Here is a 25,773-nt window from a genome sequence, read left to right as displayed (position 1 = left end):
TCAGGGTACAAATTACTCTTACTAATGAGAAGACACAAAAGAAGCAGGTGTATGGCCTGGAGGAGGTGCGGTTTTAGATTGTGACAACGGACAGGGAGGAATATAATGGTTTGTAAATATGTGTAACTTCTGATCCCCAGAACCTGGCCAATGGCCAGTCATCACCAGTTGTGGGTCCAGGCAGACAAAACTAAATGGAGCAGTTCTCAGACACACAAAGACAAGAATAAAGAAGTCTTCATCCGATTTAGAAATGCTGACCCAAAGAAAAATTGGTCCGAAGGTCATGATCTGAGGAGAACTTCTGAACTCAGCCAGCCCTCAGAGGTTCAGCTCCAAAACAGACTTCAGTTCAGTTCAGTCGCTCAGTCGTGTCTGACTGTTTGTGACCCCATGAATTGCAGCACGCCAGGCCTCCCTGTTCATCACCAACTCTCGGAGTTCACTCAAACTCATGTCCATTGAGTTGGTGATGCCATCCAGCCATCTCATCCTCTGCAGTCCCCTTCTCCTCCTGCCCCCAGTCCCTCCCAGAATCATGGTCTTTTCCAGTGAGTCAACTCTTCGCATCAGGTGGCCAAAGTATTGGGAGTTTCAGCTTCAGCATCAGTCCTTCCAATGAACACCCAGGACTGATCTCCTTTAGGATGGACTGGTTGGATCTCCTTGCAGTCCAAGGGACTCTCAAGAGTCTTCTCCAACACCACAGTTCAAAAGCATCAATTCTTCGGCGCTCAGCCTTCTTCACAGTCCAACTCTCACATCCATACATGACCACAGGAAAAACCATAGCCTTGACTAGACGGACCTTTGTTGGCAAAGTAATGTCTCTGCTTTTCAATATGCTGTCTAGGTTAGTCATAACTTTCCTTCCAAGGAGTAAGCATCTTTTAATTTCATGGCTGCAATCACCATCTGCAGTGATTTTGGAGCCCAAAAAAATAAAGTCTGACACTGTTTCCACTGTTTCCCCGTCTATTTGCTATGAAGTGATGAGACCAGATGCCATGATCTTCGTTTTCTGAATGTTGAGCTTTAAGCCAACTTTTTCACTCTCCTCTTTCACTTTCATCAAGAGGCTTTTTAGTTCCTCTTCACTTTCTGCCAGGCTTTCCTTGTGGCTCAGCTGGTAAAGAGTCTGACTGCAATGCAGGAGACCTGGGTTCGATCCCTGGGTTGGGAAGATCCCCTGGAGAAGGGAAAGGCTACCCACTTCAGTATTCTGGCCTAGAGAATTCCACGGACTATACAGTCCATGGGGTCACAAAGAGTCGGACACGACTGAGTGACTTTTGCTTTCTCTTTTGCTTCACTTTCTGCCATAAGGGTGGTGTCATCTGCATATCTGAGGTTATTGCTGGTTATTTCTCCCAGCAATCTTGATTCCAGCTTGTGCTTCCTCCAGCCCAGTGTTTCTCATGATGTACTCTGCATATAAGTTAAATATGCAGAGTGACAATATACAGCCTTGACATACTGCTTTTCCTATTTGGAACCAGTCTGTTGTTCCAGGTCCAGTTCTAACTGTTGCTTCCTAACCTGCATACAGATTTCTCAGGAGGCAGGTCAGGTGGTCTGGTATTCCCATCTCTAAGAATTTTCCACAGTTTGTTGTGATCCACACAGTCAAGGCTTTTGTGTAGTCAATAAAGTAGAACTAGATGTTTTTCTGAAACTCTTGCTTTTTCGATGATCCAGTAAATGTTGGCAATTTGATCTCTGGTTCCTCTGCCTTTTCTAAAACCAGCTCGAACATCTGGAAGTTCATGGTACACGTACTGCTGAAGCCTGGCTTGGAGAATTTTGAGCATTACTTTACTAGCATGTGAGATGATTGCTATTGTGCGGTAGTTTGAGCATTCTTTGGCATTAAGCCTCTAACCCTATGGACTGTGCCTCTTACACACAACACTGATTAGTAAGCAAGCTAACAATAATGAAAGCAGGAAATAGAAGGCTAAAAACAATTTTACTAAAGAACATTAATCAGTCAAATTCTAAGAGTTTGTGCTCAATTCTTCGGCGCTCAGTGTTTCAGCAAACTATAGAAACTTACTTGCACATGAACTTATCAGCCCTGGCTGATAAGGGAATCACAAGGCGTCCCAGATGTTCACAATATTGCTGAATTGAGAGTCATGGTCCAAGTATGAGCCCTTTAGCTGAGTCTGTATTTTTGTCTTTACCCTCCCGCCAAAGCCCACCAAGAACAAACCTGTATTTTAACAAGTTGGATTTTTGCTCTTTGTAGCAGGGAGCACACATACTGTGAGGTGTTTCATTAAAATATTGGAAAGAGTTATAGGGCTGGAGTTTGTGTATAGGTTATAGGGCTGAGACTTTGCCCAGGATTCCATACTGTTGGGAACAGAGGAGATAAGTCTTAGATTTGGTGTCTTAAAACAGATAATCAGGTACAAGGAAGGAAGTGAGGTTGAAGGTGTCATAGGTGACGATGCTAATGCATATGGGCCTGCCCAGGAGTCTCTGGTCATTTTGGGGGTTTGGACAATGCTCATGTATTTGTGGTTTGGACAATGCTCATGGTTTTGTGTGTGTATATGTATTCAGCTATGATACAGAGGGACTTCCCTGATGGCTCAGATGGTAAAGAATCCACCTGCCATGCAAGTGACCCAGGTTTGATCCCTGGGTTGGAAAGATCCCCTGGAGAAGGGAATGGCAACCACTCCAGTATTCTTGCCTGGAGAATCCCATGAACACAGGAGCCTGGAGGGCTACAGAGTCAGACACGACTGAATAACTAACACAAACACGATACAGAGAGAGGGCTTCCCTGATGGGCTTAGCAGTGAAGAGTGCCTGCAGGAGATGTAGGGAACTTGGGTTCGATCCCAGAGTCAGGAGGATCCCCTGGAGGAGGAGCTGGCAGCCCACTCCAGTATTCTTGCCTGGAGAAATCTCATGGACAGAGGAGCCTGGCAGGCTACAGTCCATGGAGTTGCAGAGTTAGACACAACTGAGCGACAAAGCAACAGCGTGATACAGAGAACTCTTGTTTTCATTTCTTGTTTTCATGGCAGAATGGCCGCGTGTGGTATTGGTGTGGTGTGAAATGATTCTGTTCCACAGAATACAATGGTGCAGCTATGTCAGGCCAACTCCTAGCAACACCAAGATCTAGCCGATGGTCCAGGCCAGTTTCGAGCTGTCATGGGCTGCTTGCCCCTCTCTCAAAGCTGAAGATGGAAAAAAAAAAAAGTGACCCAGAGAAGAGGGCTTGCTGACCAGCAGAAGTAGACAGAGATATCCAGGGTAGATGTTGGTGTCCAAGCACCACTCGAAAGAGGTAACTACTGACTGTGGGTGTTTCAGCCCCATGTTTAAGTACTTTAAACTTTAAAAGTCCCACTTTATGTACTTCAGATCCTCTGACATCATCCCCCTATGTTTGTCAAGGAACTTTTTTTCTTGAATTTATCTTTTTGTGTGTTCATATAGGGGACACAATGTCTTGCTGTTTTTCACACGACGATCCATGTACTTCTAACAATAAATTGTTTTAAATTTAAATTACATTTATATATACTTTACATAAAATTGTGCATAATTTGTATGTATTGGGTTGGCCAAAAAATTCATTCGGATTTTTCCATCAGATGGTATGAAAAACCCAAACAAACTTTCTTTGGCCAACCCAACGTTTAAATAAACATATAAAGTAAATACCGCTCACTTTTCTCTCCTCTTACAATATCCTTCTTCCCATTTTCCAGCCCAAATAGAAACCAGTAAGTTATTTTCATTTGAACTCATGTCAGCAAAAAAAAAAAAAAAAAGCATTCACAGCAGTAGAAATCTAGGCATTTATTTATAAGCTTGCTAAGTCTTGGTTTTCTTATGTATAAAAGTGGAGTAAAACTATCTCTTCCTTATCATAAGGCTTTTAGTGTCTAGTATGTTAAGAGCTCGATAAGTTATTGCTAATGTTGTATTAGCTTAGATTTTCTCCTTCAATTTTTCCCTTCCCTTTTGTATTTATGGTGTGTAACCCCCACCTGCCTCCTGAGCATCGTACTTCACCTGCCTACTTAAGATCACCACAGGTTATCTCCCTGGGGTTTCGTCCCCAGCTGTTCCACCCTAGACGGATTCCCTTCATTCCACACCACCCTCCCCAGTCCACTGCTAAGGTTTGAGTTTCTGCTCCCTTAGTTGTGTAACCCTCAACAAGTTATCAAATCATTCTTTACCTCAGTGGGCACATCTGTAAAATGACAGTAGCTGCCTCACAGGGTTGTTGTAAGTATTAAATAAATGAATACATGTAAAGCAGTTCTGAGCTTCCCAGGTGGCACTAGTGGTAAGGAACCCACCTGCCAAAGCAGGAGACAAGAGAGCCAGGTTTGATCTCTGGGCCAGGAAGAAGCCCTGGAGGAAGGCATGCAACTCACTCCAATATTCTTGCCTGGAGAATCTCATGGACAGAGGAGTCTGGCAGGCTACAGCCCGTGGGGTCACAAAGCACTGGATACGATTGAGCAACTAAGCACAGCAAACACTATTCTGAGATTTTTATAATATTAGCACATTTGTTATCTGTATTCAGTGACTTCTCTCTCTTGTATATTATTTATTCAATACATCCTATATTTATTCAGATGCTAAGTCAGCCAGGATCCTGCCAGGAAACAGATGGCTTGCCCAAATGTGGTGATTTGAGGACACTTTGATAAAAGGACTGCTTACAGTGATGTAAGCAGCATGCAAGGAAAGCACATGGAAGGAATGGTGTCAGCGGGGCTCCGCTCCCGCCCCTCGGCCGATGGAGCGAAGGGGAATGGCCGACAGACCTGGTGGGAGTAGGTAGTGTGAGGGGCCCGAGTGACAGGGAGAATCAGGAAGGTAACCCATGGCAGCCATGCGGGGAGGGGCCAGGGGATTATTAATCCCATGACCTCATATTCCTCCCTCCCTCCCATACCCTGTTTATCACCCAGCCTAAAAGGATGCCAAAAGCTAAGGAAACCCATTGAGGGAGGCAGTCTCTACAGTTCAGCCTCCTGGGGACATAGAACATGGTGGAATCATGTAGACAGGGAATCTAGAGCGGCAGACCCTTAGTTGTTCAAATATAACGTGAGCCGGCACCCTCTGCCATGGGCAATGTCACCCGAGCTTTTCAGGAGACAAAGGTTACCCAAAAGTTTACACAAAACCCTTGATACACAGTGTTCTAGTAAGAGCAAACAGGATAGATTGAATTCTTGTGTTCCTGAAGTTTCCCGCATAAGTAGCCCTTAAAAGAAGTCGATAAAAGTTATAGATGGCAGCCTGTTCTTCTGCTGTGTTTTCATAGATATGCCAGTTGCCAGCCGTGCAGCAGTCCTTTTTGTCTCTTCCACCAGCACCGGGTTGGCGTACAGGGAACTCACACTCACCCTACTTTGCTTCAGCAAAGAGCTAGTTCATGCTTAATCTCACTGCAAAGAAACCTGGAAAATGCAGAAGAGCACAGGGATTTTTTTAGTGCGCACCACTGTCTCTGTCAGAGTTTCTGTGTGTTTATATTTTTTGCTTATTTCTCAGTTTTTAGCTTTGTTCTGTTTAACAACCCCCTAACAGAATCGGTCAGTCAACTGCAGTTCTCTTGAGATTTTTTGAGAACAAAAATGACACACACACACACACATACACACACACAAATTCTATCATCAGCTGATACCTGTAAGCTAATATGATTGCCAGGGGTAAGGAGGAGGAGGGATAAATTTGGAGACTGGATTGATGTATACACATTATTATATATATATAATAGATAAGTAATAAAGACCTGCTGTATAGCACAGGGAACTCTACTCAATACTCTGTAATGACCTATAAGGGAAAAGAATCTAAAAAAGAGTGGATATATGTATACCTATAACTGAAGCACCTTGCTGTGCACCTGAAACTAACACAGCACTGTAAATCAACTATACTCCAATAAATTTCTTTTAAAAAAAAGCAAAAGTGACACGCATAAATTTTATCATCAGCTAATACACCTACGCTAGTGGCTAACTACCTGATAGAAAGAGCTTGAGCAATATTCTATATATTTTCATGAAAGGAGGTTTGTGCTGACAATTTTATAACTAGGTTGTGATAGTGGAAGCAGAAAGATTGAGTTTTGTTTATGCTCTCCATGCCAGTTTTAAATGTATTGCCTCTGAGCCTCAAATTCCAATGTCAGTGTGGGCTCTGTGATAATAGTTGGCGTTCTTCTGGGCCAGTCTTCCTAACAGAAGCGCGATGCTAGGCTCGGTTGGAAGACGGCACCGAGGGCCTTTGCAGGCGGGAAGAGTGACTCTCTGGCTCAGGCTGCTGTGTGGTGCTGGTGGGGAAGCAGTGAGGGGGAGAGGATATCCAATGGCCTCTGCTCCAGCCATGCGCCCAGAATGCACACTGTCTCCACGACCTGCAGCCCTGACTCGCCCTGGGGACCACCTTTCAAGACCCTGCCAATAGGAAAACTGAGCACACTTGGCCTCCAGCCGTCAGAGGTGCCCTGACGCCCTCGCAAGTCAACTTGCTCACGTTTCACTCCTGGGTCCCTTTGCACGTGGCCGTGGAGTACAACTGGTCACCTGCCTGTACTACAGGTTTCACAATGCAAAAGCAGGTTTGTGGCAGCAACTCTGTAGCTCCCGGAGCCCCAAATATCTATGGAAACTTTGCTGATCCCTGTTCTGCTTTATTGGTGGAAACAAAAATAAGAAGTAATAAACACAAAGCATCTTTTTAAACTCCTGTTGCTCTATTTGGTTTTTCTCTCCATAAAAGTGATATTTTCATGTCATACTTTACTTTCATATGTTACCCCTCAGGTTTTTTAAATGAACATATTTATGGGTAAACTCAGTACAAATAAGGATTTAAAAGGACCTCCTGTGATCTGGGTTACTCTGCAAGAAGAATGGTCCTAGAAACAGACACTGGATTTGTTCTCTACCTGTATTTTAATTCCCTCCTCACATAAGGAAGTCAGTAGATATTATTTGAATGTATGGGTTTGCTTTATAGTAAGTTCTTAAATATGGCGACATCTATCAACTTACTGTAAAAAGCCAGGCCTTTAATAATAAGCCCTTTTCGTTTGTCGGTGGTATATTTCATGAAACCAGGCAAGATTTCAGAGACAACTAAAGTTCTTTTTTTCCCCTTGACCTGCCGTAACTTTGGCTGTCACCTTCCTTGTTCCTTTACCTCGCTCCCCAGTTGACTGGGGCAAGGTTGCTGGGTGCAGTGATAATGAATATTTGTAGTTAACTCTTCCTTTTTGGACTAATTTCTCCGGAGATTCAGTGAATATAAACACTATACCATTCTACTTTTCCTCACAAAATATTGTTACAAAAGATCCTTTTAAATCATTTTTTGCATCTCACAGTATTTTTTTTTTAATTAAAATTTTTCTTTTTTTTGCTGTTGAGATCTTAGGTTCCCCAACCAGGGATCAAACCAGCATCCTCAGCAGTGAACGTTTGGAGTCCTAACTTCTGGACCTCCAGGGAATTCTCTCACAGCATTTTTATAGTGTTAAATCTCCTACATATCAGTTACTTATCTCCTGCACATGTGGTATAATTCTGTGGTTTCATTATGGTAACAATAGAAAACATCTTATTTTTAGGCTTCAGATGGTTAACAAGGGAAAATACTCTGTATAGGATAACAGGTCTAAGAAAAACATACTTGGCGATCCATGGTTTTTTCTTTGAAAACTGTTTTTTAAGGAAAATGTTTTCTCTATTTGGTTGTAGCACCATGCAGGTAATCAGTTGATATTTAGTATTTTTAAACGTTCTAAAGAGAAACACTTTCATTTTTAATAGCTTCTCTATAGAAAGGTAACATAAAAATCTTAAAGTTCTGATGAATATGTCTTTACCAGCACACAGCCCTTAGATTATTTTTTTCCATATTGTTTATTAGTACAAGTTAAAAAAATAAATTCTTTAAAAAAATTAACACTGGTAAATATCATATGGTATTTACTGTCTCATACTGTAGGTGTGACTCAGAAGCAGTATAGACATTTATGTTTATCTCCTGGAATTTCGTGAAGGCCCATGATAGTAGAGACATTATCTGATTTTCTTACTACTTCTTCCCCAGCAAGCGCCTAGCTCCCAGCAGGTTTTCAGTAACAATATGGAATAAACAGTTTGTACTCCTGCATGCCCTCCAGACTCTTAGGTACCTCAAACCAACAATTATCCTCTCATTCTCCAACCTCTCTCTCTACTGGTTATTCATCCTTAGTAAAATAAACAGGTTGATTAAGGAAAATCCCTCTGCTCACCCAGGCCTGGCCACTTGTCCTGTCCTCTTGACTTTTCCTTCACAGCCAAGTTCAGGCCTGTGCGTGCGTGTATTTTGTCAAGTCACTTCGGTCGCATCCAACTCTTTGTGACCCTGTGGACTGAAGCTCCCCAGGCTCCTCGGTCCATGGGATTCTCCAGGCAAGAATACTGGATCAAGCCTGTGTCTCCTGCAGCTCCTGAACTGCAGGCAGATTATTTATCGCTGAGCCACCCAGGAAGCCAACTACAGGCCTTCTTAGAGACAAAAGACCTGGAGTAGGTAGTTACTTTGGTCTCACAGAAGTCCCAGTTCCCACCTTCGCCAAAAGTACTTATTATCCAGGAACGTAAAGCTTCCAGACTGCACCCAGGACCTGGGAGTGAAGTTATCCATAGCTCTGCTCAGAACAGCTTTGAGCTCCACAAGTCCTGCCATCAGGTCTCTCCTTCAAACTGGTTCTGGCTGAGGAACATTGCCAGGTGTTAGACCTGCTCATTTTGAGTTCAGGGCAAAACAGAAACGTGCAGTTTTCCGTGGGGTGGTGACTGGGTATCTTCTGTGTCTGAAGAATTGCTTGAATGCAGCAAAAAATAGTTTAATAAGTCTCCCTGCTAAATAGGGAGATATTTTAATAAAGAGCACAAACTAGAATATACAAAATGAGACTTGAAAGAGAAACTTAGATGTCAACTCAGGCTTTATGCTGATTCCATGCCATATGGTGATCCTTAATTCACACTTTGCAGTACCTTAAAGGAACTTCAGAATGGTGTTAAGAAGCAATTAATGTGTAATAAAGTGACACTTTATGATAAAGGATCAATATTTATCCATATACCTGACTGAAAACTTGTATCAGACTTGTTTCATAGCAGTGATTTAACTAGAGCAAACCATTTTAAAAAACCAGGAAAGTGAGTGTTGCTCGGCTGTGTCTGAGCGACCCCATGGACTGTAGCCCACCAGGCTCCTCTGTCCATGGCATTCTCCAGGCAAGAATACTGCAACGGGTAGCCATTCCCTTCTCCAGGGGATCTTCGTGACTCAGGGATCGAACCTGGGTCTCCATCATGTAAATGAAAAAAACCTACCCAGAATCGACTGATTTTTCCTTCCCTGCAGATGCAGCTAACATATGAAATGTGCCAGATTTTGCCAACTGAAAGAATTTTCAGAAGGTAAAACTAGCAATATTAGAAAATGACTTTTAAGATAAACCATATAGCTTCCTTAATGTGAAACAGAAGTCTCACCCAAAATAAATAGGAACTTCAAGCCAGAACAATAAAAATGTTGCAAACCAAATAACCATTATTTACACTTAAAATATTGACCTGAGGATGTAACTGTATTCTACTTTTGCATCTATACAAAGATTCAATTCACCTGCAGACCCACAATGATTATACTAAAAAATAATAATCCCAAAGTGGTCTGTAGACTGCTCTGGCAGGGTCTGGTTTAATTTGAAGTAACAACTTCCCAGTCACATACAGAAAAGATCTCAGGACAAATATTTTAAATTTATCAAAGAACTCAGTTGTAAAAAGTCTTATTATTGTACTACCTTTTTTAGGATACCACCAATCTTTGATGAGATACACATGAAAGACATTTATGACATTTACTATGGAAAGACATTTACTATGGAAAGAATCAGGTATGCCTAGCCTAAACACAATGCATACACTGTCTCATTATGTGTGTATATATATATATATATATATATATATATATATATATATATATATAGTGTGTGTCTTCTTGTGGAAAAGACACACTTCGGGTCTCTGGACATGAGCCCTTTAACACCAATACCTTCACCCGTAAAATGGGGAAAATATCCATGGAAGTCATTCCCCAGTATTACTGGATAGATATTAGCACTTTGTAAAGAAAATACCAATGCAAATTAAAAGCATTAAGCATTATTTTCTGTGCTTTTAATAACAAAAGCTCACAGAAGTGACAAATTCAAAAACAGCAATAGCAGTAGCCTTTTCTAACTATCTAACAGCTTAGAAATGATTTGAGAACTTTTTGCTATTCAACAGGTATCCATCCATTCACAGAGCTCTGGAAAAGTAAGTAATCTTTGAGAATAAGACTCCTCTTCTTAGCAATAAAACCTCTCAACTTCCTAAGCCAATATATAATAATCCTAAAGGAAAATAATTATCTCTTCTTTATCTTTTAAAGTTAAAGCTTAGTTCTAACCATTTTCAATAAAATTCTCTTTCCATATTCCATACCAGAAATGGCAGTTCCTTAAAACCCAAGTTTTAAACACTTGCTTTTCTGCCCATAAAACAGTTATTATGTTTATACGTTGTCAGTAAGACAGAAGATATCCTGATGTAGAACATTTATTTATTTATTCCATGGAACACTCAAAGTTTAGATCAGTGGGAATTTTAATCGAAGAATTGTACATTTTCTTCCCACATATATCGCTTTGTATTAGGAAATGACATTGTGATCCATTTCACTACAATATTACAAAATATTTACAAGAAAATATTAAAAATAACTCAAACATGAAAGGCAAGATGGGGGTGAAATAAACTGGTTTTTCCAGAAATCTCTACTCCAGTGCCCACAGCACACAATAAGAGAGCCAAAACAAATAACAAAGTTCCCCTTGATCACAAGTTGCCAAGGAATTGGAGTAGGGGAAGAAATCTGATGAAAATGGTGGTATGAAAGGGGATGGATGTTATTAGCAGCACTGCTTCAATAACCAATTTATTTTGAATGAAATACCCTCTCTTTTATATGCAGTAAATTCTGAACAAGGCTAAACTTTAAGATATTCCTTGAAATGAAATTAAAAATACCCTGACAGTGAAAGCAACTCTTCCACCTAAGCTGAGTAAGAACCTCTTTCTCCATGAACCACTGATGTGAACAGAAGCCTGATCTAGCATCCAAAGCTGTCACAGCAGCCCTTCCATCTCTTTCATGAAAGCCTCATAGACATCGTCCTTAGTCTGCACCGACACGGGAACAGATAGGCCAGATTTGGGTGCTGTTTTGGCAAGAGGCACAGCAGAATCATCCTCAGACTTTCTCTGGGGAGCAGCAGCAGCCCCTTTATTCTCCCGACGCACCCGCAGTGCGGTCGGCACAAATCGTGTGATCTCTGCCTTGGGATTAGTGATCTGTGGCTTGGCACTGATGGTTGCCGTGGCTTTCTTCTCGATGGTGGCTGCGCTTGTGTCATCCGCCTTGGGTCGCTGGATCAAGTTGGGGGGAGCACTTAGAACCCCCGGGTTGGGTAAGGGAGCTGGTGGGAAGAGCCCTGGTGGGGCAGGTCCAAGAGGAGGCACCAGAGGTGGGCGCATCATGCCAGGACGGGGTGGAGGGATACCTAGACAAAGGAGAACACAATAATAAAATGTAACTACTATTAAGGACTTTACAAACACAGGCTGACAATTTCTTGAAATGGACAATTTGTAGAAAATAAATCATACTGCCTGCTATCTGAAACTCAGGAATATATTTTGATAGTAAAGAATACTTTTTTGTAAAACAGTATTCACTTTCCCTCTGTATCCCAATTCTTATGTTTTCCTCCTCTCTTAATAATGTACTACTTTAAACTATAAAGTAAAAGTAACAATACCAACTGTTTTCAAATATGATCTTAAGATGGCCAAATCTGTAACTTGACAACCTAAGATTCTATTCCATCTGTACAGTGCAAATGCTATCAAACCATGGTTGGGATTTGATTCCCATGCGTTATTTACTGATTTACACAATATTCCTCCCCCTTAAAATATAGCTGAATGGGCAAGAAATACAATTTTAATGCTGGAATGAGAAAATCTGACTAATCATAAAATGTCACCGTTACTGGAAAAGAATTCATGTCTTACTAATGGTGTGGACATACCATTATCATTCACCAGGAAGTGCAGATTAACTTTCTCCAAATATCCCCTTTCAGACTGAGAATAAAGTACCAAATTTCCTCAACCTAGGACACTACTGCTTATACACATTCATAATTATTCCATATACCATTGAGAGAGAAAAAAATGTCCAAGAACAAGCTGAGGAGCTTAAAAGGAGACCTTTACATTAAAATGAGACAATCAATGTAGTAAACCAGAAATATACCTGCCACATATAAGATCAAAGGAAATTTGCCTATCTAACCTTGACCCTGGGTAGAGGGAATGGAAGAAAAAAAACTTCCCCTTGTGACTGTAAAGTTAAAGTTGATACCCATGCAGATGTATAGAATGACTTCACAACTCTAAGTGTAGTCCTAAAAAAAAAAATCTGAAATGAACAATTTAATCCGAAGTGTTCTCTGGCAAGGAAAAGTCCCCTCTGTGACAGCATCCAATTCAAATACCACTGGGAAGAACTCAACTTCTACCTAGGCCAAAACAATTTAAAAACACCATTTTAAGATACCGCTTGATTTTAGGATACTGAAATGTGAAAATGTCTTAGGATAAATGAAATATATAGTACACAGAAAGCAAAGCTTCACCTGGAGGTGCAGGGGGAGGTAGCCGTGGTGGGGGTCCCCGAGGAGGAGGGCCAGGAGGCAGACCTGGGGGTGGGCCAGGAGGAGGGCCAGGGGGTCGACCGGGTGGTGGGCCTGGAGGTAAAAGGCGAGGCAGAGGCCCTCGGAGTCCTGGCATTCCAGGCGGTCTCAGGAACGGAGGAGCTCCTGAAATGAGAAAAGTGCATAGTTAATATCAAACAAACATATCTGAAGTAGTAATTGTGGCATAAGATGACTGAGATGTGGTTTCACTTTAACTTAACATCAGATAACTTCAAAATTTATTATGGTCCATTTCTCATTATTTCACAGTCCTAACATAAAACATTTTAAACCACAGCTCTGCTGGGCTAGAGATACACAAAGATGACATGTCTTAAATGGCTCCAACATAAGCTGAAAATGCAGTATGAAAAGCATGGTGCTTTAAGGATTCTCTGAAACTCATTAAGATATACAAAGACCACTGAGAATGTCATAGGATAGGTAATTTTGCTTTGCACTAGTCAGAGAATGAACTCAACTAAAGACTTAACTGGCAGATTATTGGACTAAAAATCATAATTGGCCAGTAAGTTTTATATGTTGTTTCAAACTGTAAATTTACTTAGTATACTTTTAAGCTGAAGACCTGATTAATACTGATGACTTCAGTCTCTAACTATACAGATTACACTAACATCCAGTAACTCCCAACCAAAGAAGGATATGCAGTAGCATCTACTGTGCCCTAGTCATGTTCACAACCAACTAAGAACTGGGTCAAGTCAGCATACTAAAGAGTAATTCTAAACAAACCCTCAGTTACATACTCCAGTTTCCACCTGCTAAACTGCTAATATCAGAACTGATAAACTCTGAAAAAGAAGAGCTCTGGAGAAAGAGACAGCTGTCACAAGTTCTATGACTTGCAAACAGTGTTGCTATGAATGAGCAAGTTGTGTTTATCCTTGGAGAATCTTGGTTTCTTAGAAAATTACACTAGCAGGAAACCAGAAATCATTACTACTAATGATGTCTACTTTCTGGAATAACTTCACTGTAACCACATTTAGGCTTACTTATTTATAGCATGTAAGTACTTACCTGGAGGTGGTCCAGGAGGAAGGCCTGTAGGTGGTCCAGGTGGCCGTAAAGGTGGAGCAGGTGGCGGTCCAAGCGGAGGTGGTCCTGGCATGGGGGGTGCTTGTATCTGAGATGGAGGAACAGACTGTGGAGGAGCTTGCTGCTGGGAAGCTGCAGACGTGCCATCAGAGAGAGATTCCTCCTTATGCTGTTTCTGTGATTGCTTTTCTGCTTCAGAATCATCCGAATCTTCATCATCGTCCTCTGAAAATTCCTCGACTTCGCGTCCCTCTTCAGGGATTTCCTGACCTGAAAGAAATGTGAAACCAGACAAATGGAGCAGATTCATATTTTACAGCCTGTGAAATAGCAATGCCTATAACACATGCTCAATAAATGCTTTCTTAAAACTAACAACCAGTCTCCTTCAATAGAATACTCAGATATGCCAAGAATATAGTAGCTTTCTTCTCATCCATACTAGGGCAGCAGAGTGCAAAGAGTCCAAGTTTTAGAACAAGACAGACCTGGACTTAAATGCCAGTCCAACTACTTACTGGCTGGCTAACTTTGGGCAGCTTATCTCAGTGTCTCGAAACCTTGACTTTTGAAAAACAAGAATTTATTACTTGATTGCTAAGATATTAAATAGAAAAATGTATGTAAAGCAACTGGCAGGAGGAAATACCAATCACTGTTCTTTCCATGACTCACCTGCCATTCGAAGCATCATGGCTTGGAGAGGAGTCAGCTCCTTCATGTTCTTCTTCTTCTTCTTCCTAGATTTTCCAGGCATATCCGCAAACCGTACACTCAGACCTAAAGAATCAGAGAAGGGAAAGGATCAACAAAATTTAGTATATGTTTATATAAACAAGTACTCTAAACACTAGCTATAACTGCTTCCTACTACTTGGCAAAAAGGCAGAGCTATATTAAAGATAGTAAATCAAATGCCCACTGGTGGTAAATACATGCTACAGTGATTTTAAAGTTGAAAGTGAAAGTGTTAAGTCACTCAGTGGTGTCCAACTCTGAGACCCCATGGACTGTAGCCCACCAGGCTCCTCTGTCCATGGCATTCTCCAGACCAGAATAATGGAGTGGGTTGCCATTTCCTTCTCCAGGGGATCTTCCCAACCCTGGGAATGAACCCAGGTCTCCTGCACTGTAGGAAGATTCTTTACCGACTGAGCCACTACTACTCAAAACTTTATGCCAATATAACTGAACATGCAGATTCAAGTAATTGATAATTTTCTAGAAAAATGTTACTTATAACTGGCCAAAGGGGTGACAAGATCAGAACACAGAAATTAAAATGGTAGTCAAAGATCAAGTTCCTCAAAGGCACCTGGCCCAATAACTTTACAAGGAAATTCAGCCAAATGTTAAGTTACAGCAATTTCCTATAAAAGGGCACAGGAAAAGATGGAGTGCTATCCAGAACTTGAAGCTAGCATAACCCACACACCAAAACAAACTGCTGGCCAACATAAAACATAAGCAAATTGAATTTAACAGTGTTTTAAAAGAAAATAACTTCATAAACATGTAGGGCTGGTCCCAGAAATGCAAAAATGACTTAACATTAGAAAAGCCATGAATGTAATTCATTACAATAAACAGCTTAAAGAAAGAAAAATCATTAACAATATCCCAAGAGATGATTAAAAAGTATTTATAATAAAACCTCTTAGCAAATTTAGACTAGAAGGGAACTCCTTAACCTGACAAAGGCTTTCTACCAGACACCTCAAGATGCTAAATGGTGTAATATTAGGAACGTTCTTATTCTTAGATGGTAAACATTTACAGGAGGATAGAAGTTCTATGTAGGCAGGCTTTAGTTTTGTTTCCTCTGCATCCTTAGTGTCTAGAAAAATGCGTTGTACATAGTAAAAACTCAATTATTAGCTGAATGTCAACTCATAGTTAGGATAACCATTTCCAACACATGTGCATCAATGAATATATTAATATTCGTATTCATCATCATTCAACAGATAAAAAAACCAGTTGGTCCAAAAAGAGGAAAATGAGACAAATGACCACAGTCTAGAGAAAAAGGGAACTGGTGTGGCTCTAGTGACTTTCTGCTTTTCAGTACCACTTCTTACCTAAGTGTCCTCTACCATTTTTCACTACCAGTTCTATCTACCTCTTTAAACTAGCTTTCTGGTTTGCAACCATGATTTAAGGAATATCTGGATTTTATCATTATCAATACTGTAATATCAGTAATATTACTAATATATAAATACTATTTTGAAGACTGGAAATCAATTACAAAAGAAGCTCCAAGGCTACTGGAATATGACAGATGGTATATTTTATAAAATTTCCGTAATGAATGACATAGCTACTTTCTGAAAGTACATGTAGCTCAGTCTGAATTTATAATAAACAGATAACATACATTATAAGTATGACGTTTCCATTAAATCATGACTCCACTCACAGGTGTACCTTTATTTTAACTATGGTTCTTGTTTACTTAAGATTGAATAAACATAGAATTATATAAAGGACTTCAAACATAGATATGTAAACAGACTCATTAAAAAACAATCAGGTGAATATGGTTTTCTTTCTACACATAACCATGATAGGACATCTCTATGCTTTTTCCCCAAAAGTAGACTTTACTATGTAGACTCTTTTTAAAAATCACATACACAGCTCAGTTTTTTCCTCTCACAAATAGCCACCAGTTACTTACTGTGTGTCAACAACGTTGAGACTTTGGAACTATGAAGATGAATAGAGCACTGATCCTCCTTTCAAGGCACTCACAATTACTTTCATGGATCCATTAATAAATCAAGACCTTCAGCTCGTGTGCTTTTTATTGCTTAATACCATGAAACTCTCAGCTTCACATACCTGATTTCTTTTCTTCATTGTTTTCTCTCTCAGTGTCATCACGGTGCACAAATTCATCCCCTTCACTTTCTCCATCTGATCTGTCACTGTCGCTGTCATCAGTACTGTCGTCATGCTTATCCTGGTCCATGTCTTCAGGATAGCCATCATCTTCACTGGTGCTAGAAACATCATCGTCATGACCCCGCTGAGCTGGAAAGGGAGGAGGGAGCCAGGATCAAGTTATATAGCTGGATCCTAAATGGTACCCCCAAATACAGAAAGCCAGGCTACTTGACTCAGAATAACTTAATTTTTTCTGTATGAACTCAGCTATTCATATAGTCTGACAATATTTCCACTTGACAACAGTTCTAAATTCTCCTTTTTTATAATGTAAGATTTTTTTAAAGCTTCAAAATTGAAAACAAATTCCACTCAGAAAGCTATATAAAGATATGCACATACACAATCATTATAACTGTACATAAGGATGCTCTAGTCGAATGAAAATAAAGCTAAATGGGAAACAAGTATACAAGTTACCCAATTTTTAAGGCACTGATGGTAAGAGAGTGGTATCTTCAAGGAAAGTCTAATTTAAAATACAACAGACATTTCTATATTCCTTATGCATGCTGTTTTCCTGAGTAGATCTATGATTTATCCATCTGTTGGTATGTACAGGGTAGCCTTATTTATTTCCCAAATTCTGAGGGCGGTGAACAAGATGTTATACAGCTAAATTAAAAGTGACAGTAGAAAGGTTCTAAGAGCAAAAGGAATAGTCACTCCTTACCAAGTTCAGGACTATATAACATGTCTTCATCTCGCCTACGAGTGGGAAGATCTAGGGCAAAGCCCACTTTGCGGCCATACATTTGTAAGACTTGAGGAGGAGGTGGGCCTGGGGGAGGACCTGGAGGTTTCCTGCCAGGGGGCAAACGTGGAACGCCATGTCCAAGAAGAGGAAGTATAGAAACTGCCCGAGTTGGAGGTCTGTAAAGAAAATTTACAGCGATCACATTACCAGTAATGAGATATACACTTCCTCTTCTAAACAGTTTTTAAAGGAGCTCTCAGGTCCTATCTAACCAAAGGAGAACTGCATACATCCCCACTGTCCTTTACTTTCCACTGCAATAATTTTGGCACAGGAAAGTCAAAAGGTGCTTTTACTATATGCTATTTGGTTCTGTTACCACTTCCTTACCCATAGGCTGAGGTCTTCTTAAGGATGGAGGGTGGCTGGGCCCCAGGAAGTGGAATGTCCTGGATCAAGATGTTGGAAGGAGCATGCGGCATATCTGGGAGAGGAATACTCTCCACTTCCACATGCTGGGCATTCTGAAAGAGAGAGTCTTCTGGTCGGTAAGAGTAATCCCCCAACTCAACACCACAAACTCTACATCAGCTGCTTCATTACCTGGATTTGCTTTCCACCTAACATTAAGTATCATGAGAAACAAAGATAGAAAGCCAAGTCAACATTTTTAAGATTGTCAGTAAGTTGAAACTTCAGGATAGTATGTATTCAGTGGTAGCACTTGGACTCTAAAATTAGCCTGTTGCTGTTGAATTTCTGTCACAAACAAGCTGTATGACAAAGTAAGTAACCTTAGCTTCCTTATCTGTAAAATGGGACCCATGCTACCTACTTCACCACATTAAATCATTTTTAAAAAACATTTTTATCTTGAGGCAAAATTTACAATGAAATGTATAAATTCAGTGCATTTTGACAAATGCATATCTCATACTCCCTCCCAATGAATCCTTAACACTATCCCAAGGCTACTACTGATACAAATGTCTTCCTCCATAAATTAGTTTTGCCTGGTCTAGAATTTCATATAAATGGAATCACAACCATGAAGAAAGGATAGTGTTTTTGAGATTTAGCCATTAAAATTTTTACCTCATGTTTTTTGGATTATTAGCTGATCATTCCTTTTTATTACTGAGCAGCATTTAATTTTATGAAAATGTAACAGTTTATCCATTATCTTATTAATGGGTAGCTAGGCTGTTTCCACTCTAGCCTATTACCATAGTGGCAGGAAGATCAAGTTCTCTTGTATAAACACATAGGTTTAGATTTGCTGGCTAATGGGGTAAATATATGTTTAGTCTGACAAGAGGAGGAGGTTCAACATCATCGAGTCTCCCATTATCAACTTTAAGAGTAAGTCTAACTATAAAATTTTAGTTTAGCTCTCAAAAGAAACATGATTACCTTGACAGCATCAAAATATTGGCTAAGTTGAGCCCTCTTCTGTTCATATTCTACTTCTAGCTTTCTCAATTCTTTGTAAATATCTGGATTCTCTTTCTCATAGAGTCGTAGAATACGTTCAAATGTTTCACGTAGCTTTTTACGCTTGTCTTTCAGCACTTTCTCATTTAACTGTGGCTGCTGCACTGGGTTAAACTCTGAGAGGAAAAAAGCAGATTATGACATTAAACACAAAATGTCACTTCAACAGATGATGTCATTTATTAAAAATACACTTATATGTTAAAACTTTTCAAAAAGAGATTTAGACACCAGATATATTCTTGTCAAAAAAGAACTGCACAGTTTATTGAAATTTCATCCCTTTAAGATGGCTATTAATTTTACTTCCTTTCCTAAGAAATGTCACCTAATTGACTTTATTATCATTGTAATAAAAATCAATTTTCATTCCTTTATGCTAACAACCTGACACAGCTATTAGTATATCAACACCTATAGGCCTGGGCTTACATACTACACTGGGTCTGTCATTTAATTCTGAGATCCTGTACACTTAAAACTCTCTGATCTTCAGCTTCTTCATCTGGAACACGGGGACATCAACTACTTCACAATCAAGCAGATATAAACTGGTATCTGGCTCACCACTCAACTATTATTTTTATATCAGTTAGTGTCCCTTGTTGAGCTATTTAAACCTTTCTCTTCCAGTGTGTTCAACATGGACCTTAATTTTCTCTCTCCAAGAGGGACCAAAAGGGACTGGATTAGCACAGGACTCCCAGGTCTGCCTGGTCAACCATACCTGCCTCCCTCCATCTCCCTTGCCAGTGACTGACTCAGAGATCAACTGGCACATGAGCCATACTGGGACCATATCCTTCTCTGAGACTTTAAATACGGGAGAGAAGCTCTCACAAGTAGGAATGAAATAAACCTAGAGCTGTCTATGGCGTCATCTCTCAACCATCACTAATTCCACCACATATTCCACCTTCTATCCAAGAAATTCACTGGTTGGATAGAATTTCTTATATCTAAGAAATTCACTAGGTCAGACAGATGGACAGTCTTGCTCAAAATATTTGGGTTTTTGAGGCCCATTTCCCTCCAGGATTTCCCAATTATAGGAGTCAAGGAATACTTTTTTCTGTTTAAATTAGTTTATATTGAGTTTTATAAATTATAACAGAGCTCTGATGACTAGTGTTCCTTCCTCCTTTTTCTTAAAGATTCACAAGCTTACTTATTGTCTTTCTTAAATCTCATTAACACTTTGATGATATATTCAAAATCAGAAGTATGGTCTCAAACCACACTATTCCTAGTGTGATTCATGCAAGTGCTAAGTGTTTAACTTTAAATCCCAGCTGTGCCCCTTCCGAACAGTGTAACTTTGAGAAAGGTAATGTCCCTGTGCCTAAGCTTCCTCAACTGTAAAGGAGGAACAATACACCCACCCAAAAGAGCTGTCGTGAAAGTGAAGACCAAATGAAAATGTGGAAAAAAAAAAAAGAACCAACCCTGGCATGTAACAAGATAAGAGCTAAATAAACCTAAGTTATTAATACACAATTTGGGGTCATTTAATAGGTAAATATCCTGACATGCCAGGGAAAGCAATTGTCCCTACCAGTATTTAGACTAGAGGCAACAAGTGGAATCAGTTATAGCTGAACTGGGAGAGATGTGAGATGATGCAGTCTGACCCAGAACTCTTGCCCAGGCTGGCTTCAATATCTGCCACATTATTTGAGAAAGCTTTTAATACCACAACCCCACATAACTGGGTTTTTTTGGACCCCCACTTAATCCATCACTGAGAAGTTTCACTGCAGCTCTTTCACTATCTGTTTTTTGAGGCAAATCACGAAACCTGTATGGAAACCTTTGTAAACAAAATTGGTAAAGATTCTTTCAACATGGAATTGAAAAAAAAAATGCAGGGACAGAAGGCAGAATTGGCAAAAACTTGACAGCTGAAAACTATGGAGTTAATTAGACTATTTTTGGATGTTGAAAGCTACTTTTAAAAAAAGGAAAATTAAAAACCCCATGTTCCCAAGTTAACAGAATGGGTTGAATATGGAATCCATTTTGTGACTCGTCCTCTGTATTATTTATAACTACCTAAAGTCACTTTACGCCATTCTGGACTCCTACTTTTAATTAATTGTAATCTGTTAAAAATACTTCCGAAGACTTTTTTCCTTTCATACCTGTAAGTATAAAGTATATAAATAAGGAAATAAGGGTTAAATAAATGTTATACAATCTTTGAGACTTGGTAAAACTGCATTCTATTTTGAAGAGGTTTTTTAAACTAAAGGAACTTCTCTGTGAGTTAGAATAGAATTTCCAGTGGCAGCATCACAGATGATTCTCAAGCAACTCAGATACAAGAAAAGACAACATGCAGCTATTTCATATGGATTCCAGTAATGAAAAAGAAGTGATACTGAAGATGCACGTGATGAGACTAGATAAAATTATCCTATATAATGCAAAAAAGGAAGAAATTCTAATAAGATTTTTTTTAAACGTGATTTTAAGTATTTGATTTCTTCTATGTCCTTACTAACTAGTCATTTATCTTTGGATCGTCTATTGGAAAAGAGGGGCAACAGACACATTCATGGTGGCCCAATATTGAGATTTACATGGTAGCAGCCAACACTGAAACCCAAAACAAAAAAAGCCCAAGGTGATTTCAAAAAGCAGACTTAGTCTTCTCTTAAAAAAATGAACTGGCCAAACTGGGCTTTTGTTATCTCATAAAGAACAATTAGCTAAAGCTAAATAACGGCTTCCCTCTTATTCTAGATGAGATTTCAGGTTGGTAACAGCCCTTCACTCCATTTTGTTTTTCTAACACTAAAACTAAATCCAAGCATCATGTGCTGTCATGTTTTTTTCTGTAATTCTTGTATCTGTTCTGCTTCACTCATTAACTGCCTATCTCTACGTATCAGACTATTATCTCTGCTATAAAATCCATCCCTTTACAAAATCTTACCCATTTCATCCAATTTTTCCATGTCCCGGATAATTTGTTTGGGATCCTTCATCTTTAAAACTGCAGCTCGTACCATCATGCGCTGTTTTTTGTTCTTAAAAAAAAAAAGAAAAAAGAGCACAATTTGCAGAAGCTGAATACTCCTGAGTTTTCATGTCAATGTGTCTCAAAAATCCATTTAGACTGAAGTTGAACTTCTTGGTTTCTGATCACTTGTTTCAACCACCAGAAACAGGAGTAATATCATTTTTTTATTCCCCCAGATGTTTCCAATTTAGACAAAAAGATGCATTTTGCAAAATTTAATGCTAGCAATGAAACAAGAATGAACAGTTGAAAACTACTGAAAAACTAGGTTCTCTCAGTGTGTTAAGGCATGATACTAAAATGTAAATCCTTTTTTATTCTGGGGACATTTTCCCACAAATTTAACAAATCATCATCAGGAAAATTTAGTGTCACATTTACTTCCATTCACTAATTTAGTAGCTTCCAACAAAGCAGTTAAATGGCAAGAGAAGCATTTTTTAAAAGTATTTCTTTAAGTCACTGAGAATGGTAATCAAATAAAAAATGTTATAATAACTCATGAGCTTATCTACAAACTTAGTTCAGTCTCCCAGTACTATGGCTTAGTAAATCTTATGAGAAGCATAAATCTTTCCTGCCAAATAACCGGAAATGTTTCTAAATCCACTCATCTCCAATAAGAGAGGTGTCAAATTACACTTATGTCTAACAGGATGCTTCTGGAATCTTACCTTCTTTAATTCTCTTTTCCGAGCTTCTTTTCCTTAAGAGAGGGAGAGAACATAAAACTTAAACCCTTGAACATTAGCATTTTCTCCAATTTAATACAGGTAATTTTTTACTGTCAGAGGTTGCTGTGTGCTGTAGGATATTTAACACCATTCCTTGCCTCCACTAGATACCAATAGCACTCTTCCAATTATGGCAATCAAAACTGCCTCAAGACATTTTTAAGTTACTTAAAAAAATAACTATGAACCTGAAAAAATGTCATTAAGTACTAAATAGGCACTTACAAAGCAATTTGTTTAAAATGTCACATACAAAAAAGAAGGCTTTAAACTAATTCTACTTTGCAAGTCCATCAAATTAGAAATATGGGTACTATCTTTTGTTGCATGTTTAAAGTTTTAATCATGTGCCCACTAGAACACTAGATAACTTTTAATTACAAATACTACAGATCTTATAATTAAGAAGATAATAAAATAGACTCCCTGAAGCAATTTTTACCATCCCTCTTCTTCATCATTCCACATTAATGAACACTTACTGGCTTGGTCTGTAGGGTTCATAAATTTTCCACTTTTGGTGGATGACGTGGATCTCCGCCCCATGTTGACAAGTTGTTTGATTTACTTGCTTGTTTAGAAAATAAAACCTAAAACCTGCGAAGACAAAAAGGCTTATTTTTCCTTAATTTACAAAATTTCTTCCTTTTTATATTTATAAAATTTTCTTCCTGACCATCTCTGAAAAGAAACTTCTATTATTAAGACCTTGTTCTTTCCCCAGTTTTAACTTAATGCCCAGGAAAAACAGCTTCAACTTCTCCAACCACAAAAAATTAGATTCCTATTATTCATAAAGGTAATAATGAGTATGAAGATTACTACTATCATTAACTCATCAATTAACTTTCTTTTATGGATCACAGCACTGACCCATCAATTGGAAAAAATCAATCATCAAAGAATGTTTCAGCAATATGACACACACTATGTACACGAGAGTCATTTGTTCTTTTCTTATATTCTCCCTTTATTTATATGCAGGGTGAAACAGGAGTAAAAGGGAAATGGGGATAATGATCTGGGCTCAAGGACAAATAGCTCATCCTTGTCTTTCTCCATGGTTTCTTGGCATGTATTCTCATCACCTCTAAGACAGTAAAAACTCACAATTTAAGCCTATTTAATAATTTAGATTTAGTTCCAATTCAGATATAATTCTTGACTCTTAAACAGAAACTTAAAAACATAAAACTACAGATAGTCAAATTATTATATGAGCTTGTATAAACATCAACATTAAGATACAAATTTTTCTTACTAATGTCTACTTGACTCCCGACTCGTATTTTTTAAGGTAACTGAAAGGGGTAATTATATATGAGGGACAATATTTTGTAACTGAAAACTTTAACTGACCTAAGAAATTATTATGGGTTCCCCAGAAGGCGCAGTGGTAAAGAAAGAGCCTGCCAGTGCAGGAGATGCAAGAGACTTGGGTTTGATCCCTGGGTAAGGCAGATCACCAGAGGCGGAAATGGCAACCCACTCCAGTATTACTACCTGAAAAATCACCAGGGCTGAGGAGCCTGGCGGGCTACAGTCCATGGGGTCGCAAAGAGTTGGACAAGACTGAGCCCACACGCAGGAAGACACTATCACAATCACCTCTTCCAGTTATTCCAAATGGATGACAACTTTCTGATACTTTGCTCTTTCCAATAAGAAAGAGTAATACATTTCCTTCCCTTTGAAAGCAGACACTTTGAAAGGGAGGGAAAGGGAAGATCATGAGGTAGATTTTTTTAAGCAGACCATAGAATTATACCTTCCCTTCACGAAGGTTTTGTCAGGCAAGTTTATTAGTTAATGTGTCTTTCATAAAGTGTCCAATTGCCTTGATTTCTGCTAAACGCTTCAAAGCTGTTCCAGTTGCAACTAATTTACCCTGTCAAGGGTTTGCTTCTCAGAAAAACTGGAATTGGGGAAGAAAGGAAGCGGAAACAAGCAAAATTAGCGCAAATCAAAGCACTCACATCTTTGATGGCCTGTATCTTTTTTGCTTCCCTCTCTCAATTACCCTCAGGCTCATTTTTTTTTTTTTAACCCTCTTCTTCCACAAATGAAACCTAGGATAGTTACAAAGGACACTGAAGCCTTAGTCTGCACAAACTACTTGTCTTGTCTAAAACCTGAGGAGATGGGTAAATCGGGTCACGAATCGTTTAGGGTAACTCTTAACAGTCAAAAAGGCTCCCAAGGGACGGAACCCAAGTCCAGCAAAGAAGCCAACAGCATTTGCAACTGCCGAAACCATAGCGACGGTTGACCCCTGACTCGAGGTAGCAGCAAACCTAAGGCAACCAACCGGTCAGCGTCAGGAGGCGGCGCTGACCGACCCAGGCGAAGACAGCCGCTTAACCGCTGGACGCAGCGCCGCCCCAAGAGACCCCCTAGTCCGCGATCGGGGAGACCCCAATCGCGGAGAACAAGAGCGGGACTGAGGGGCCTGGCGTTCCCGAGGCAACCGCGCGGGCCCCGGGAAGGGACGGGAAAGGTGAAGTAACGGAGCGGAACCATCCCGCACACTTACGCTTCTGCTGGGTTCCCGGGGCTGTGAGAAGCGGGGAGGGGACGATTCTCGGCCCGTTTCACTTCGTAAGGGCCTTCACCTCTGCCTTTCGGTCAACCACCCAACCACCGCCATCTTGAAACCTCGCGCCCCTCCGCCATCCCTACGTCACTTCCGGGCCGAAGATCTCCGCGTTTCTTCGCCCTGGGACCATAGAGAGGAACCGAGAGCTGCAGGACCAGAGTCTCTTCCGCCCCAATACAGTACCGAATTGGTTGGTTATCGGCTAAGAGCCCGCCTCCACCACTCAGACAACGGTTTCATGTTGATTGACACTTGTCTAGCCCAATAAGAGTGTGAAAATGAAGCGGGTGGGCTATGTGTTTGGCTGAGGAGACTTCTGTACGAGCTGTCCGG

General features: G+C 39.8%; 1 protein-coding gene across 1 annotated transcript; it reads right to left on the bottom strand.

The window, feature by feature from the left end:
* Positions 1 to 10,281: 10,281 nt before the first annotated feature.
* WBP11 (WW domain binding protein 11) lies at positions 10,282 to 25,513 on the bottom strand. The gene is made up of 12 exons (XM_052639633.1): positions 25,378 to 25,513; positions 23,327 to 23,441; positions 22,785 to 22,816; positions 22,024 to 22,117; positions 19,005 to 19,201; positions 17,982 to 18,115; positions 17,568 to 17,767; positions 16,790 to 16,981; positions 14,618 to 14,722; positions 13,925 to 14,212; positions 12,821 to 13,003; positions 10,282 to 11,680 (listed from the first exon to the last, which is right to left on the bottom strand). The coding sequence occupies exons 2-12, from the start codon at positions 23,388 to 23,390 to the stop codon at positions 11,247 to 11,249; spliced, it is 1,923 nt and encodes a 640-aa protein (XP_052495593.1). The 5' UTR covers positions 23,391 to 23,441; positions 25,378 to 25,513; the 3' UTR covers positions 10,282 to 11,246.
* Positions 25,514 to 25,773: the final 260 nt, after the last annotated feature.

The sequence above is a fragment of the Budorcas taxicolor genome, chromosome 5 (genome assembly GCF_023091745.1).
Source record: "Budorcas taxicolor isolate Tak-1 chromosome 5, Takin1.1, whole genome shotgun sequence".
NCBI classification, from domain to species: domain Eukaryota; kingdom Metazoa; phylum Chordata; class Mammalia; order Artiodactyla; family Bovidae; genus Budorcas; species Budorcas taxicolor.
This window is presented reverse-complemented; position numbering and strand designations above follow the sequence as displayed.

What these genes read in the sequence shown, in the direction of transcription:
- WBP11 (XM_052639633.1), bottom strand. Translation starts at nt 23,390, where the DNA reads ATGGGGCGGAGATCCACGTCATCCACCAAAAGTGGAAAATTTATGAAC. An exon ending in GGAAAAATTGGATGAAATGG is followed by an intron (nt 19,202 to 22,023) that starts GTAAGATTTTGT and finishes TTTTCCTCTCAG; the next exon opens with AGTTTAACCCAGTGCAGCAG. An exon ending in TCCTCCTGGACCACCTCCAG is followed by an intron (nt 13,004 to 13,924) that starts GTAAGTACTTAC and finishes TTCTCATTTCAG; the next exon opens with GAGCTCCTCCGTTCCTGAGA.